Source organism: Carlito syrichta, unplaced genomic scaffold (assembly GCF_000164805.1).
Source record: "Carlito syrichta isolate Samal-C Ts95f unplaced genomic scaffold, Tarsius_syrichta-2.0.1 Scaffold314220, whole genome shotgun sequence".
NCBI lineage: Eukaryota > Metazoa > Chordata > Mammalia > Primates > Tarsiidae > Carlito > Carlito syrichta.
In genome coordinates, this window is record NW_007258316.1 from 202,772 (window position 1) to 216,487 (window position 13,716).

The 13,716-nt window shown below is 46.3% G+C and overlaps 1 protein-coding gene across 2 annotated transcripts in view; it reads right to left on the reverse strand.

Moving 5' to 3' along the window:
• Window positions 1–13,318, reverse strand: part of LTF (lactotransferrin) — a 29,325-nt gene extending 16,007 nt beyond the window's left edge. The window contains exons 1-8 of one of the 2 annotated variants that reach the window (XM_008071221.1): window positions 13,239–13,318; window positions 10,443–10,606; window positions 8,143–8,251; window positions 7,622–7,804; window positions 7,129–7,276; window positions 6,133–6,188; window positions 1,421–1,599; window positions 499–673 (exon numbers count right to left, since the gene is read on the reverse strand). In XM_008071221.1, the coding sequence (XP_008069412.1) occupies window positions 499–673; window positions 1,421–1,599; window positions 6,133–6,188; window positions 7,129–7,276; window positions 7,622–7,804; window positions 8,143–8,251; window positions 10,443–10,606; window positions 13,239–13,281 (1,057 nt within the window). In that variant the 5' untranslated portion in view covers window positions 13,282–13,318. The remainder of the gene's footprint in view (window positions 1–498; window positions 674–1,420; window positions 1,600–6,132; window positions 6,189–7,128; window positions 7,277–7,621; window positions 7,805–8,142; window positions 8,252–10,442; window positions 10,607–13,238) is intronic. The other variant, XM_008071222.2, reaches the window with a different exon arrangement.
• Between the last annotated feature and the right edge of the window lie 398 nt (window positions 13,319–13,716).

Below are 13,716 nucleotides of genomic sequence, written 5' to 3' on the forward strand. Positions count from 1 at the left end.
AATCATCACTATAACTACCATACCGTCTCATGGTTCACTCAGATCCCCACCCAAACCCCACAGCAGAGGAAAAGCCATGGTTGAGCTGACACATTGTGGTTTCCTCAGCTAAGTTCAGGGCCCAGGCACCAGAGGGCATTCCGCCTTGCCTCTGGATTCATCCCAGGAGAGGCCCTGGCTCCCTTGGCCATGTTCATATATCTCATTTAATAGGAGGCAGATTGATTTTTCTGTCAGAGCTAGGGAGCCTGAGGTATACAGGGGTATAGAGAGGCACGGACCAGGTGGTCAGGACACTTCTCACAATTGCTCTGACTTGGTCAACAGAAGACAGTCACACCTGCATCAAACTGTCATGATGGAGACCCCACAGTGGCCGAAGACAGAAGAGTGGCCACCACAGAGTAGGCCACACTGCCCCAAAGTAGAAGGCCTTACCCACAGCTTACCACCCACAACAGGCGGCCCTCAGGGCCCTGCCTGGTGGTGCTCACTCACTTTCCCTCAGATTCTGGATGACAGTGAGGTAGCTGAAGCCAAGATACATCTCAGCATCTATCCTCGAGGGGATCCTTGTAAACCCTAAGGCAGCGTCTTTAAATAGCAGATTCTTCTGCCTACGAGAGGAGCGGAAGAGCTGGAATGATGACGACTTGTTCTTCCCAAAGTTTTCCTAATTCAGAAAAGACAGAATTATCAGTGGTAAATAAGGAGAAAACACCAAAAAAAATGATGTTAAAAAAGAGTATCTGGGGCCAGGCTCGGTGACTCAGCCTGTAATCCCAGCATTTGGTAAGCCAAGGCGAGAGGATTGCCTGAGCCTGTGAGTTCAAGACCCACCCGGGCAACGTGGCGAGACCTCATCTCTACAATAAATAAAAAATTAGCTGGCCATGGTAGCGCGCGCCTGTTGTTCCGGCTACTTGGAAGGCTGAGGCAGAAGGATCGCAGGAGCCCAGCAGATCAAGGCTGCAGTGGCCGGGAGCATGCCACTGCCCTCCAGCCAGGATGACAGAGTAAGACTTCAACTCAAAAAAACAAGAGTCTCCGGAACCATGGGATGATTGTAAAATAACCTCAGTTGACACCCTCCAGCAGAGGGACTCTGCCATCCCTGAAACACAAGCTCAGCTATGGCTCGATCTTTGAGGGTCCGGACATCTTGGAGCCCTGAGAATATTGCATCGTCCTCTCCCTGCTTCTGCTCCAGCCATGAGGTCCCATCAGTCAGTGATGCTGGAGGGTTCTCATTGCTGCTTCTGTCCAGAATACAACCTGGACTAGCAGCCGGATGCATGAGTGAGTGCTCCTGCAGCAAGGCTATAGCAGGGCTTCTGGAGTGGCAGAAGTTAGGGAAGGAAGGAACCTTGCTGCCCACCCCCCAAATCCACACAGGTCGGAAGGCTGTGGGTGGGAATACCTGTGACTGGCGGAGAAGCTCCCAGATGGAGTCCTCCTTGCCATTCATACTTCGTGCCACAATGGCATGAGAAGGTACCCGGGCCAAGTTGCACTGTTCATACTCTTCCACTGGCCTGCGGGTGTTATCTGTGCAGAGCAACTCCAACTGGTCCCTTTCAGCCTTGTCCGGCAGGTCCTCTGGGGGAAAGGGGGAGGTGGAAGGAAGCCCAGATGAGTGGACTCCAGGCAGGAGCCGTGAGCTCTAGTTCCCTTTCACCCCACAGAATTTTGAGCTGGGGTAGATATTTTATCCAGTTAACAAAACTGAGGCTCAGAAAGGCAGTGGATTGCTCCAGAACACTCAGAAAGGTAAAGATAGTGCCTCCTCACCCCCGAGCCTCATGGGCCAGGCAAGGTGTGGTCCTCTGACTAGATCACACCCGCTATCTTGGGATTCTGATGCAACTACTGCCTGGCGAGCCAAAGAAGCCCAGCCAGACCCTAGTAACTCAGCCTGGGAAAGAGTTGCATTGTAGAAACAAGCCTGAAAACCAAGAGGTGCTACCCTACCACATATCTGCAAATAATTAAAATGGCCAAAATGTTAAGGTAGGAAATACAGTACAGTAACTCGCAAACACCAGCATAACAAAAGAAGGAAAAGAATGTTTTCTAGAGTGAGTTCAGGCAAATTTGGAACTGTTCTGAAATAAGCTAAATCAGTTAATAAAATTAAATTGCTAGCAAAATAGCAAACAGCTTTCTCCATTTTGTTTAAAACTTTCATCTTAAGTTGCCTGCCTGACCTAAGAATCACTCCTCAGTGCCTACCTGTGATTACAGTAACGTTCCCATGACCACAGACCCCCAGCTTTGTCTCCTTTGGGCAGGTCGCACTGACCATTTCCTGCTGACGGTTACAAAACTCCTTAGCCATAAGTTCCATATAATTGTATGCTTTGTTAACTGAAATCAAATGTTACTCTTTGCAAAACCTCATTGCTACATTATATTTTGTTCTTATATCTTGTTAATGACCTAACCAAGGTAACTCCATTGTATAATAATTCTTCTACCATGTCTCTATGTAACTACCTTAAACTACATCTTAATGGCAGAACCCCAGGAACTTTCTGGGCATTGGCTATACCTGGGACATGAAATTAATCAAAACTCCCTAACAATTAAACTTCCCATTTTGGTTGCCAAGTTATTAGTTAATAGTTGCTATGGTCACTAAGCTGCTATGTAGCCAATACTGAAAATTTTACCTATAAAAGCTTGTCACAAACTGCACTAGTTTGTCAAGAGTTTTTTCTGGCGTTTGCCTGCCCTTGACCCACGCGTTAATAAAAAAAACTCTAATTAATTAGACTGAGCTTGCTGGCGTGACTTCTTCTCGCTTACTCAGTCAAAACGGTTCATCTATATATATCAGATGCTTCAGAATATATAAAGTGACAGAAATCGTCCCAAGTCATTTTATGAGATTAGTACAACCATGATGTCAAAAATCAGAGAAATAAATACAAGAAAGAAGAATTAAGGGCTTATTTTACTTATGAGCATAAAAGCAAAGGTTGCAAATAACATATTAGCTGACTTGATCTAACAGAGTATTTAAAAAAACTAGTAGATCAGGATTAAAGTTTATCAGTTTATTCCATTAACAAAAGAATGACTGAACATCAAAGAAGCAAAAATAAGCCACATTAATGGATTAAGGGAGGAGAACCATGAGATCATCTTAATCTTAATAGGTGTAGAACAATTGTTTATGTGTTCAACATCTATTTGTCATATTTGATTAGTTTCAGAAAAATAATAATATAGAGAACTGGTACAGTAATTGAACTTGATAAATGCCATTAATCAAAATATCTATAGCAAAAATCATACTAAAAGAAAATTTTGACATAAACTGCAAAATCAGGAACAACACAAGGATAGTCACTATCACATTGCCAACACAATACTAGATATCAGGATTTTGCAAGAATTTACAAAAGAAATAGAGTGCAAACACTGGAAGCAAAAAAGACAAACTCTTTGTTTACAGATGATTTAACCATCTACACAGAAAAGCCAACAAAACCAACAGAAACTGATGGAGCTAAAATGGGGGTTTAGAAGAGTAACAAGTTACAAGATCAACCTACAAAAATCAAGTGTTATTCTTGATAATCAAACAGAAGCTAATATAGACTGTAAAATGCTACAATAGCAACTAGAACCATTAAGTAGCTAGTAACTAGCCTCACACTAAAATACATGAGACGCATAAAGAAAAAAATGTTAAATACTGTCAAAGGATATAAAAAGAAGTGTGATTAAATGGAGAGATTTAGCATCATCATGGATTGGAAAAATTAACATTATAAATGTCAGTTTTTTGTGGTTCAATTTATATTCAATACAATGCTGATCAAAATTAAAGTATAATTTTTAAAGAAATTCAACAAAATAATTCTAAAATTTTAGCTAAGAATATTTAAAAATAAATAGCAACGTAAGAGAGGAAAGAGGGGTCTCTCTCATTCATATTCTCTCTCTCTTTCTCTCCCCTCTCCTCCCAGAGAGTAAGACTCACTTTAAGCTAGGGTAATAAAAACACCAATGAAATGAAATAGCTCACAAACTATCCACTTAGATATATATGAACTTGGGTAGAACTAGCTTCACATATCAGTAGAAAAAAGATGACATTTTTTATGATTATTATTGTAAAGAAAATTGCCTCATTGTAAAAAAGATAAAATGCTAAAGCTGAATCCATATCTGACTTCCTAGGTAGAGTACATATAGATAAATGGGGAGAAGGATCTTCAAATCTTATTGTAAGAAATCATTATGATTTGAGTGTGAAGAAGGGCATTTTTAAAGACTCCCAGAACACAAAACAAACAGAGCAAAACTGATGGATTTGACCCTAACAATATCAAAGATTTCTGATGGACAAAGAGTATTATTGTCAGATTTTGACTGAGAAAAGATTTAACTAAAGTCTAAAATCAACAATGATTTCATACCCTAGATAGAAGGAACACCTATCCTTGAATCTAAATTATGCAGAAACAAGGCATGAAACCTAACAAAAAAAATAGTCAAAGTTACAAATTAAGAAAGGGAAGTCCAAATTACTAACAAATATATTGAGATGCTCAAACTCACTAGATGTCAGAAATGAAAATTAAACCAACAATTCAGTACCTGTTGTACTATAGCCATCATCCAGACAAAAATATGAAAGTAAAAAATACTCCAAACTGAAGTAATGAAGAAATTAGAACACTTTGAGAGTGTCATTCCAGACAGCAGTCCAGTGGTCCTGAGTGGATGTGATGATAGGCCTGTCTTGGTGGCCCTGCATGAATTTGGTAAAGCAGGCCGGGTTCGGTGGCTCAGCCTATAACCTCAGCACTTTGGGAGGCTGAAGTGAGTGGATTGCCTGAGCCCGCAAGTTCGAGGTCAGCCTGGGCAACTTGGCAAGACCTCATCTCTACAATAACTAAAAAATTAGCTGGATGTGGTAGTGTACACCTGTAGTTCCAGCTACTTGGAAGGTTGAGGTTGAAGGATCTCTGGAGCCCAGCAGGTTGACGCTGGGGTGGCCATGAGCATGCCACTGCACTCCAGCCTGGATGATGGAGTGAGACTCCAACTCAAAAAAATTTTAAAAAAAAGAATTGGGCAGATCAGTCCCTAGTGGTCATTGGTCAAATATCATGGCACCTGTCTCTGGTGGTCCTGGGTGATGTGGAGGCCTATTTCTGGTGTTCCTAGATGAATGTGGTAGGGTTATCTCTGGTGGTTCCAGGTAGATGGGGTGAGCCTGTCTCTGGTGGTCCTGCGTGGATGGGATGGGCCTGTCTGGTGGTCCTGGGTGGATGGGATGGGCCTGTCTGGTGGTCCTGGGTGGATGGGGGGGCCTGTCTCTGGTGGTCTTGGGTGGATGAGGGGGCTTGTTCTGGTAGTCCTAGGTGAATGTAGTAAGGTTGTCTCTGGAGGTCCTGGGTAGATGTGTGGGCCTGTCTTTGAGGTCCCTGGAGGAATATGTAGCCCAGCCTCTAGCGGTCTTGCATGGATATGGTAGGCTTATCTCCACTGGTCCTGGTGCAATGTGTTCATCCCATGCATTCTCATCAATTGTACTTTAGTGCAGGTCCCAGAGGGATAGGTCCGGCAGGACAATAAGGGAGCATACACAAGGGCATCAGTCATGTGACTGTATGTGGCAGAGGGAAGGAGGGCACAACCTGATGCTATGGTGACAGAGAAGTAAAATGTGGTGGACATGTTCCATGGAACATTCCTTGACTGTTAGGACCACTGAACTAGACAGGGATGCAACAATAATAAATCTCTGAAACAAAATGCCAAGTGGGAGCCTTAGGAACAGCGTTGTTTCTAATGCTCAGTAAAACCTCTGTGAACTTAGAACCCAAAAACAAACCAGTGCTATCCATTTGCAAGACCACATGCCTCTCAGAAGACACATTATCAAGCACCTTGGCAGGGGTGTCTATGAGGGGGAAGAGAAAGGCAATAAGTATGGGAGATTTTTTTAAAAACTGATCATTTAAGATGTGACAGAACATGAGATAAGATGTGTGCCCTGTAGAGGATCTTGATAATTGTATGCCACGAACTGAGAAATCTACTTAGCTCAATAGAATTACAGTGACATAAGATAAAAGGGGGCAGAACCCATGGCTCCTCCCCTGCTCTTACCAAACACTGTACTTTCCCTGATGAAAGCCACATCTCCAGCCCCGTCTCTCAGACACCTGTGAAATGAGAAAGCACCAGAGGGTGAGCAAGGGCGGCCCTTCCCTGATGACTCCCTGTGGAACAGCAGCCCTGGCGCTCGGCTCCTGTGGGTGTCTGCTTCCCAGAGGGCAAGGCTCTGAGGCTTTGGAGTACTCCAAATGGGAAGATGGCAGGGGCTCCCTATAGGTAGATTCTGAAGAAGGGCTCTGGTACTAACCAGAGGCCCCATGCTTGGAAGGTTGAGAAGGCAGAACTTGTTTCTTTGTAAAAGAGAGTTTTGAAGCTTCTACCCTGGAGGGTAAAGGCTTGGCGTCCCTAGTTACTGGCTCTTTCTCTCAGAACTAGGTGTGCAAATGTGACCTGGCCAGTGGGGAAGAGGAGAGGCTTCCCTCTGCAAAAATGCCTGAGCCTCAGCAGGCAGAATGGGAAAAGGGGGACTCCGCCCCGGCATAGGGGGCAGAGAGAATGGAGGGGTCAAATTAGGCAGAGCTCACGGTCCTTCAGCTCTGGGAAGAGGCCCAGGAGGGGCAGACTGACATCAACCTGGACACTGCAGCTGTCCTGTCCAGCCTGGAGCCCATAACTGGACTTCAGTCTCACTGTGATTAGAAAGGGAACCGAAATGAACAGGAGAAACCCAGGACAACAGAAGAGCAAAGTCAGGTTCAAGATTCCCTGGGGAGACAGAAGAGGGCCACAGCCGAGGTGACTGTTCATCAGGCTCATGCGAGGTGGGGAGGCACAGGTGGGGCCCAAGGGGTTGAAGGAAAACATACACTGGGCATGCCAGCACCCTCTGTGGACACAGGCTCTCTATCTGCACAGCAGCTGGGGACCCAGACCTCCTCTCTGATCTCTGTGAGCAGGCTGAGCTCTATTTGCAGTCAGATTAAAGGCCTCCCAGCCTGAGGCCATGTGGCACCTGGACCATTGAGAAGAAAGGACAGTATCACTCACTTGAAGGCACCAGAGTAGCCAAAGTAAGGTTCCCGGGAGGAAAAGGCGCACTTATTTTCCCCTGTCCCCGTACACAGGCTACACAGGTTGGGGAACTGTCTTCCATCTGCACCGGGAACACAGCTGGCTGAGAAGAACTTGGCCACAGCTGTTGAACACAGAGAAATGTTGAACACAGAGTGTGAGCCAGGCTGGCCACAGCCGGTTTCACCTCCCAGCATGTGCTGCCCTTGAGCAGAGAGCCCCTTCCTTCACCCCTGCGGGGCACCCTCTGTCACGGAACTGGGAGCTCAGAGACATGCACCCTTGCTTAGAGCAGGCTCAGCGGCCCCCTCCCAGGAGCTGCTGGCAGAATGAACCCTGCCAGCTCATGTTCATCACCCCCACCTGAAATTCATCCCACACATTCACCTACATGATCTGTGTGGCTTGTGAGTGCAGCTGGAGGAGAGGCCCCTGCCTGAGCTCACTCACTATGCCCCAGCCATCTTACCTCCCTCAAGGGACTCAGGCGGCCCCTTCCAGTCCAAAGAAGGACGAAGTGTCCCTATAGGAATGTTCCACCCTGCGGTCCTGCCAAGGCCCGTGTGGCAAGACTTCAGACCTTGTAGTTGGTTCAGTTGAAAGCGGCTGCCCTTCTTCACCACAGCCACGGCATAATAGTGGGTTCGTGGCTCTGCACAAAGGGACCGAAAGAATTGAAAGCTCTTAACCTGGACCGGGGGAGAAAAACAACCCACCCCAATGAGCCTCCGGTGGGAACATGGAACCCCTATGCTGCAGTTTTACAGATGTTGAGCCCACTCTGTTCCCCTGGTATCACACATGTCCCCCCTCTCATGGGTCAGCGTCAAGAACGGCCTTCATCTTCATCCCAAAGATGAAGTCACTCTATTCCCTGCATGTGTGATATGACTGAGACCCCACCTCCGCATGTTCATCCACTGAGACTCCACAGAGCCTGGGGCCAGGGCCAAGACCACCACAGCTTCTGAGTCCCCAAGCAGAACTCACGTGCTTCAGTTCCGTAGACTTCTGCCACTACAGGTCGCAAGTTGTAGGGGGCCAGGCCTGCCTCAAACACCAAACTGCCATCAAGGGTCACAGCATCTGCCCTGTCTGCCTGAAAGAAAAGAGGCCAGGCCAGCTTCAGGAGAAAACCCACCAAACCCAGGCAAGTGGGATTTCAGGACACCAGAAAGTCTCCATGGCTAGAAGGGTCTTCAAAGGGGTCAGCTTTCCATCATGCCCACCTGTGTCCTGGGAGTGATGGCAGGAGCCTCTTTTATGGGCAATGAGCACCAACCTTGAGGTTGGCACGTTCCTTCTTTTTCCTGTGCCTGCCTGTATCACCCTCCAGATCATACTCTTCGTGGTCATCTATAAAGTAGTTGGCACTCGATGCTTTCCCGCCTATGTTTGCTCCATATTCACTTCTTCTAAGTTATTTTTTATTGAGTAGAAAATATAGCAATCAAGCAATCTTAAAATTATCATAAGAAACCATGCCCTTTCACTTTGGCTTGTTGCTTTCCACATGCTTATGTATTTCTTAGGTTGAGAACATAGTGTAGGTCATAGTCTGTAGACTGCCTTATTCACCCAAAATTCTAACTTCATTTTCTAACTTCTGCAGAGCCTTTACTGATTTTATTGACTGTGTAATATTGTATTATAAGGCAGATGGTTTATAATTTATTAAGTAATTCCCCCAGTGTTCAGCACTTGGTTTTTTTCTAACTTTTGGCTGTCAGAACTATGCTTTCATGGGTATATTTGCTCTCTGCTTTTTTCCTTCTGACCACCTGTGTCCTTGGGAGTGGAACCCAGGGTGGAATCCCTGAGAATGTGTCTCTTCAGGTCCCTGGCTGCTGTTGTCATTCTGCCTTCCAGAAGTTTCACAACACCAGTTTACATGAGGACCAGTTTCACCAGCAAGAGGCTATCATTTTATTAACTATTATTACTATAGAAATGTCAGCATACTAACAAATTGCTTAGGTCTGATTATAAAGGGAAACATTTCACAAATATTTTTATTAATTATGAATTCCCTTTACTAATACTCTGTTTATATAATTTTTCTTATGCAATTCTACATTTTTTTCTGATTTGAATTACTTCTTTATAGAGTAAACGGTAATCACTTGTGAGAGCTGGTGCATAGTCATTCTGGTGCTTTCTAAATTTTTTATTTAAACGTTTTCTATAGACTATGAATAAATTTTCTGTATTTTAAAATATCCATTTGTTTCATGCTTTGGTTCATTGTTTAAAGCTAAGAAATTTCTATTCCCTCTACAGTTCTACTAGTTAGCCCATCTCCTAGTTTTTCAATAATACAAGTTTCATTTTTAACCATTTAATCTAGCTCAACTTTATATGAATGAACGGCACATAGTACCAATTTCAAATGGAGATCTTATTGAAAAGGTAGATTTTGTGGCTTCCTTCACATATATTCAGATTGAGTAGGTTTGACTATGGCCTAAGAATCTGCATCTTAATCAAGCAGGAGATGCTGGTACTGTTTGTCCACAAGCAGTAGTTGTAAAACAATAGGCTAAAATACTGATCAAACTAGATTTCTCCCCTAAGTACTATTCTCTTAACTCTATTATATTTATAAAATAATCCTATTAGTTTATCTTGGAAACTTTTACAAATTACCTACTCTTTGCAGGAGTCAAGTACACATGGCCATGGCACACAGCAGGTAGGCAGAATATATTTGTTGAATGAATGAGTCAAAATTATTTCACTAGATCTTGTAACTCAAGAAAACAAAAGGAATCAGAAATAATGTACAAGTCATGATACCCTTTTCTTTCTCTTTGAACATGTCTTGGACAAAAGTCTTTCTAATGCCCATAGCCCTGGCAGGCACTGTCCCAGCATCGTCTTGCGGTGACTGTGTCTAGGTTAAGCTTATTCCTCACAGGATTTAGAGGTCATGATTCTTCCGGAGGCTTTACCTTACGGAGTAACCTTGACTTTTGTTAATGTCACATATTCATTGAATAGGACTGCTTATGTTTCATTTTTGAACAATTATTATTTAAAATTTACGTTAAAGTCCCAGTTTACCCATACATGGCCTCTCAAGCTCGTTTGTATGTGTGTGTGTTTTGTTTTTCTGCTCTGTCTGAAAATGGCACTGTTTTTTATGAGAAAGGACTGCTCCTAACTTACAGGTGCTCGTGAAGTAAAGCACAGGGAGTAGGGGAGAGCACATTTTCAATCTTATTCCACTTATTTCCCTCACTTTCCCTTGTATTCAGTTTGTTCCTACCCAACATATGGCATTGGCTCACCGCAATGGCCTGGATGCACTGACGGACGGAGGCTTTCCTTGTGCAGGTGACAGGAGGGCCACCCACTCTTCTCAGATTCCTTTGCCATTGGTAGCATTTTGTTGCCTCAGGATTTGATGTGGTGCACCATCGGACGCTTTTCCTAGGGGCAGCCAGACACAGTCCTGGGAGAGAGAAGCCAAGGAGTAAGAAATCAACCACTGTCCGTGGGAGCCACTGCCTCACCCTCTGATGGAGTTTCCCAGAGTCCTCCCTCGCTCTCAGCTGCCTTCCTTCCCTTTCCATTTTATGGCTAAGTTCAGGCATTTTCTTCAAGTGGAGACATCTGAAGGGACTGACAGGATCTCTGCACTGGCCAGAGGTCTGTGGTTCTCAACAAATTAAAGGAGACAGAGCCACTAGATTCTTTTCCTTTCTGTGACTTTGACATGTTTTCTGTCCTGTAAAAATGGCGATGAGTAGGTCGTGGTGGCTCCTGCCTTGCAATCCCAACACTTTGGGAGGCAAAGGCGAGAGGATTGCCTGAGCCCATGGGTTCAAGATCAGCCAGGGCACCTGCGAGACTTCATCTCTACGGTAATCATAAAATTAGCCAGGCGTGGTGGCATATGCCTGTGGTTCCAGCTACTTGGAAGGCTGAGACAGAAGAATCACCTGAGCCCAGCAGGTTGAGGCTGCAGTGGCAGTGGGCGTGCCACTGCACTCCAACCTGGGTGACAGAGTGAGACTTTGACTCAAAAAAAAAATGTGACGATCCCTCAAATCAGTTTATGGAATTCTTCTACCTGCTTTGCCCTGTTTGAACCTGGAAGGTGGACAGCAAAGGGATCACGGTTCCTGTTTTACTGATATGGAAACTTACTCCTAAGAAGGTTGAGTGACTTGCCCCTCAGCAGTGCAAAGTCCAGCCTAGAATCTCGGTCTCTCTAGATTGTTGTGTTATAGCATCTCCCTAGAGCAGCAGTCCCCAACATTTTTGGCATCAGAGACCTGTTTCGTGGAAGACAACTTTTCCATGGACTGGGGTGGGGGGTGTCATCAAACATTAGATTCTCATTGACGTGTGCAGCCTAGATCCCTCACATACACAGTTCACAGTAAGGTTCACGCTCCTATGAGAATCTAATGCCGTTGCTGATCTGGCAGGAAGCAGAGCTCCTCTTACCCAATCACTCACTTTCTGCTGTGCAGAATGCTATCCCCATTCCTAACAGGCTACAGCCCAGGGATTGGGGATCTCTGCCCTAGAGGATGCCAAGACAACAAGAGAAAATACACCTGACTCTGTCAATGGCTGCAGTAAATGGTGGGCCAATCCCCATTGGGTCAGTGTGCCTGTGTTACCACCATTCACCCAGTACTGAAAGACTGGTTCTCTTGTTAAGCTTGTCTTTGTTGCTAGAATCTATGCAACTAGAGAGGAGACTGGATCAGATTCGCTCACCTGGTTGCCTGATAAAGGCATCTACAAAAAAACTACAGCAAAAGTAATACCAAAGTGGTGAAAGACTGAATGCTTTCTCTCTATGATCAGTAACAATGCAAGGGTATCCACTCTCACCTCTTCTATTCGACATAGTAAGAAAGATTCTAGACACAGCAATAGGACAAGAAAAAGAAACTAAAGACACATTGGAAAGGAAAAAATAAAACTGCCTTTATTTGCAGATGGCACCATCCTCCATGTAGAAAATCCTAAATTATCTACAAAGTACTATTGGAACTAATAAACAAGTACAGCCAGGTCACAGGAGACCAGAGGGCAGGGACAGGGATGGGGCCATGCTCCTTGGGTTTGGCACTGTAGGCTCACCAGTACTCTCCAACCACTCCCCCCATACCCCTGCCCGGGAAGCTCCCAGCCCTAACAGACACCCTAAGACAGGAGGCAGCTGCACTGAGCTAGAGAGGCATGACACCAGGCTTCACCCTCCCCCTCCCCCTCCCACTGCCCACCACAGCCCTGTATGCTGCAGCCTTGGACCCTCCTCTCCCTGCACTCACGCGTTTACATCTCTAGTGGGCATTCCAGGAGAATGCCCTGTGAGCACCTTGGAAATTGCTTCACATACCTAAGTATGAAACTAGCAGTTGCTTAGTCCCTTCTATTTTGTCCCTTCTGTTTTGTGCCTTCTATTCTGGGAGCATTTCAGAGGGCAAATCAGTCATTGCTCTCTCACACCCTCAGACACAGGGTTCCCTCAGGAGCATCTGCTCCCCTCCCCACTCCTCTGCCATGGGAGGTGCATGTGCACCTGTGCCTAGCACTGAGCTAATGGCATCCCACCTCCTCCTCACAACCCTGTGGAGCCAAGGTAGGCCGTTTTTTAGTGAAAAAACGAATCTCAGAAATGCTGTCTTGCCAGAGGCACGCAGTCCTTGCAGGAGGTAGGATAGCTCTGCTGTGTCTTAAGCAAGTCACTCACCCTCTCAGAGCCTCAGTTTCCTTCCGTGTAATAGTACAATGGGGACCAAATCCCTAGGCAGGACACAATGGGACAAGGTCCCTCCCGCCCCCCTAGGCTCTTTAGAAGGCTCTGGGTAGTGCTAGGGATGCTCGGCTCCTGCCCTTTCCTCTCCCCCCCGGGGGGGTATTGGAGAAACAAGCGAGATCCGGTCCCACGGCCCGGCCGCCTCCCCAGGTCAGGCGCAGGGTCGGGGCGCCCACTCGGCAAGACGCTGGGACCAAAGCGCCCACCCCACGGGGCGCAGGGTCCCGGCGCCTAGTGGGCGGGGTGCAGGGACCTGAGACGCCCACGGGGCGGGGCGGGCGCGCCCACAGGCGCCTGCACTCACCAAGGGCCCCGAGGAGCAGCAGCTCTGGGAAAACCAGCTTCATGACTGCGGTCCTCAGCGACTTGGCAACCGAGGGCTCTGCCACCGGCGCCTGCCCGCGCCCCTTTATCCAGGGCTGGGTGACCTCACCGGGTTTGCCCCGCCCTGTTGCCCAATAGGCGCCCCCCTCCCTCCCCGCCCCCCGCAGCCAGGTCTGCTTTTTCCCTGAGGCTCCGGGCAGCCCGTGGGGAGCGGAGAGGAAGGGCGCTTGGGCGGGATTCGGCACGGCCAGAGGAAACCCAGCCCACACCTCCGATTTCCAGTCTCCCCCGGCTCTGCTATTATGGGTTATTTCTCTCCCTGGGGCGTCGCAGCCCCAGTGGTGTCCCCACTCTGGTCTCCAAATATTAAAAAATAAAAATAAATAAATAAATGCCATATTTGGGAGGAAGCCATTTTTTAAATTCAAAAGCTAGAATACTGCTTCTAAGAATGTATC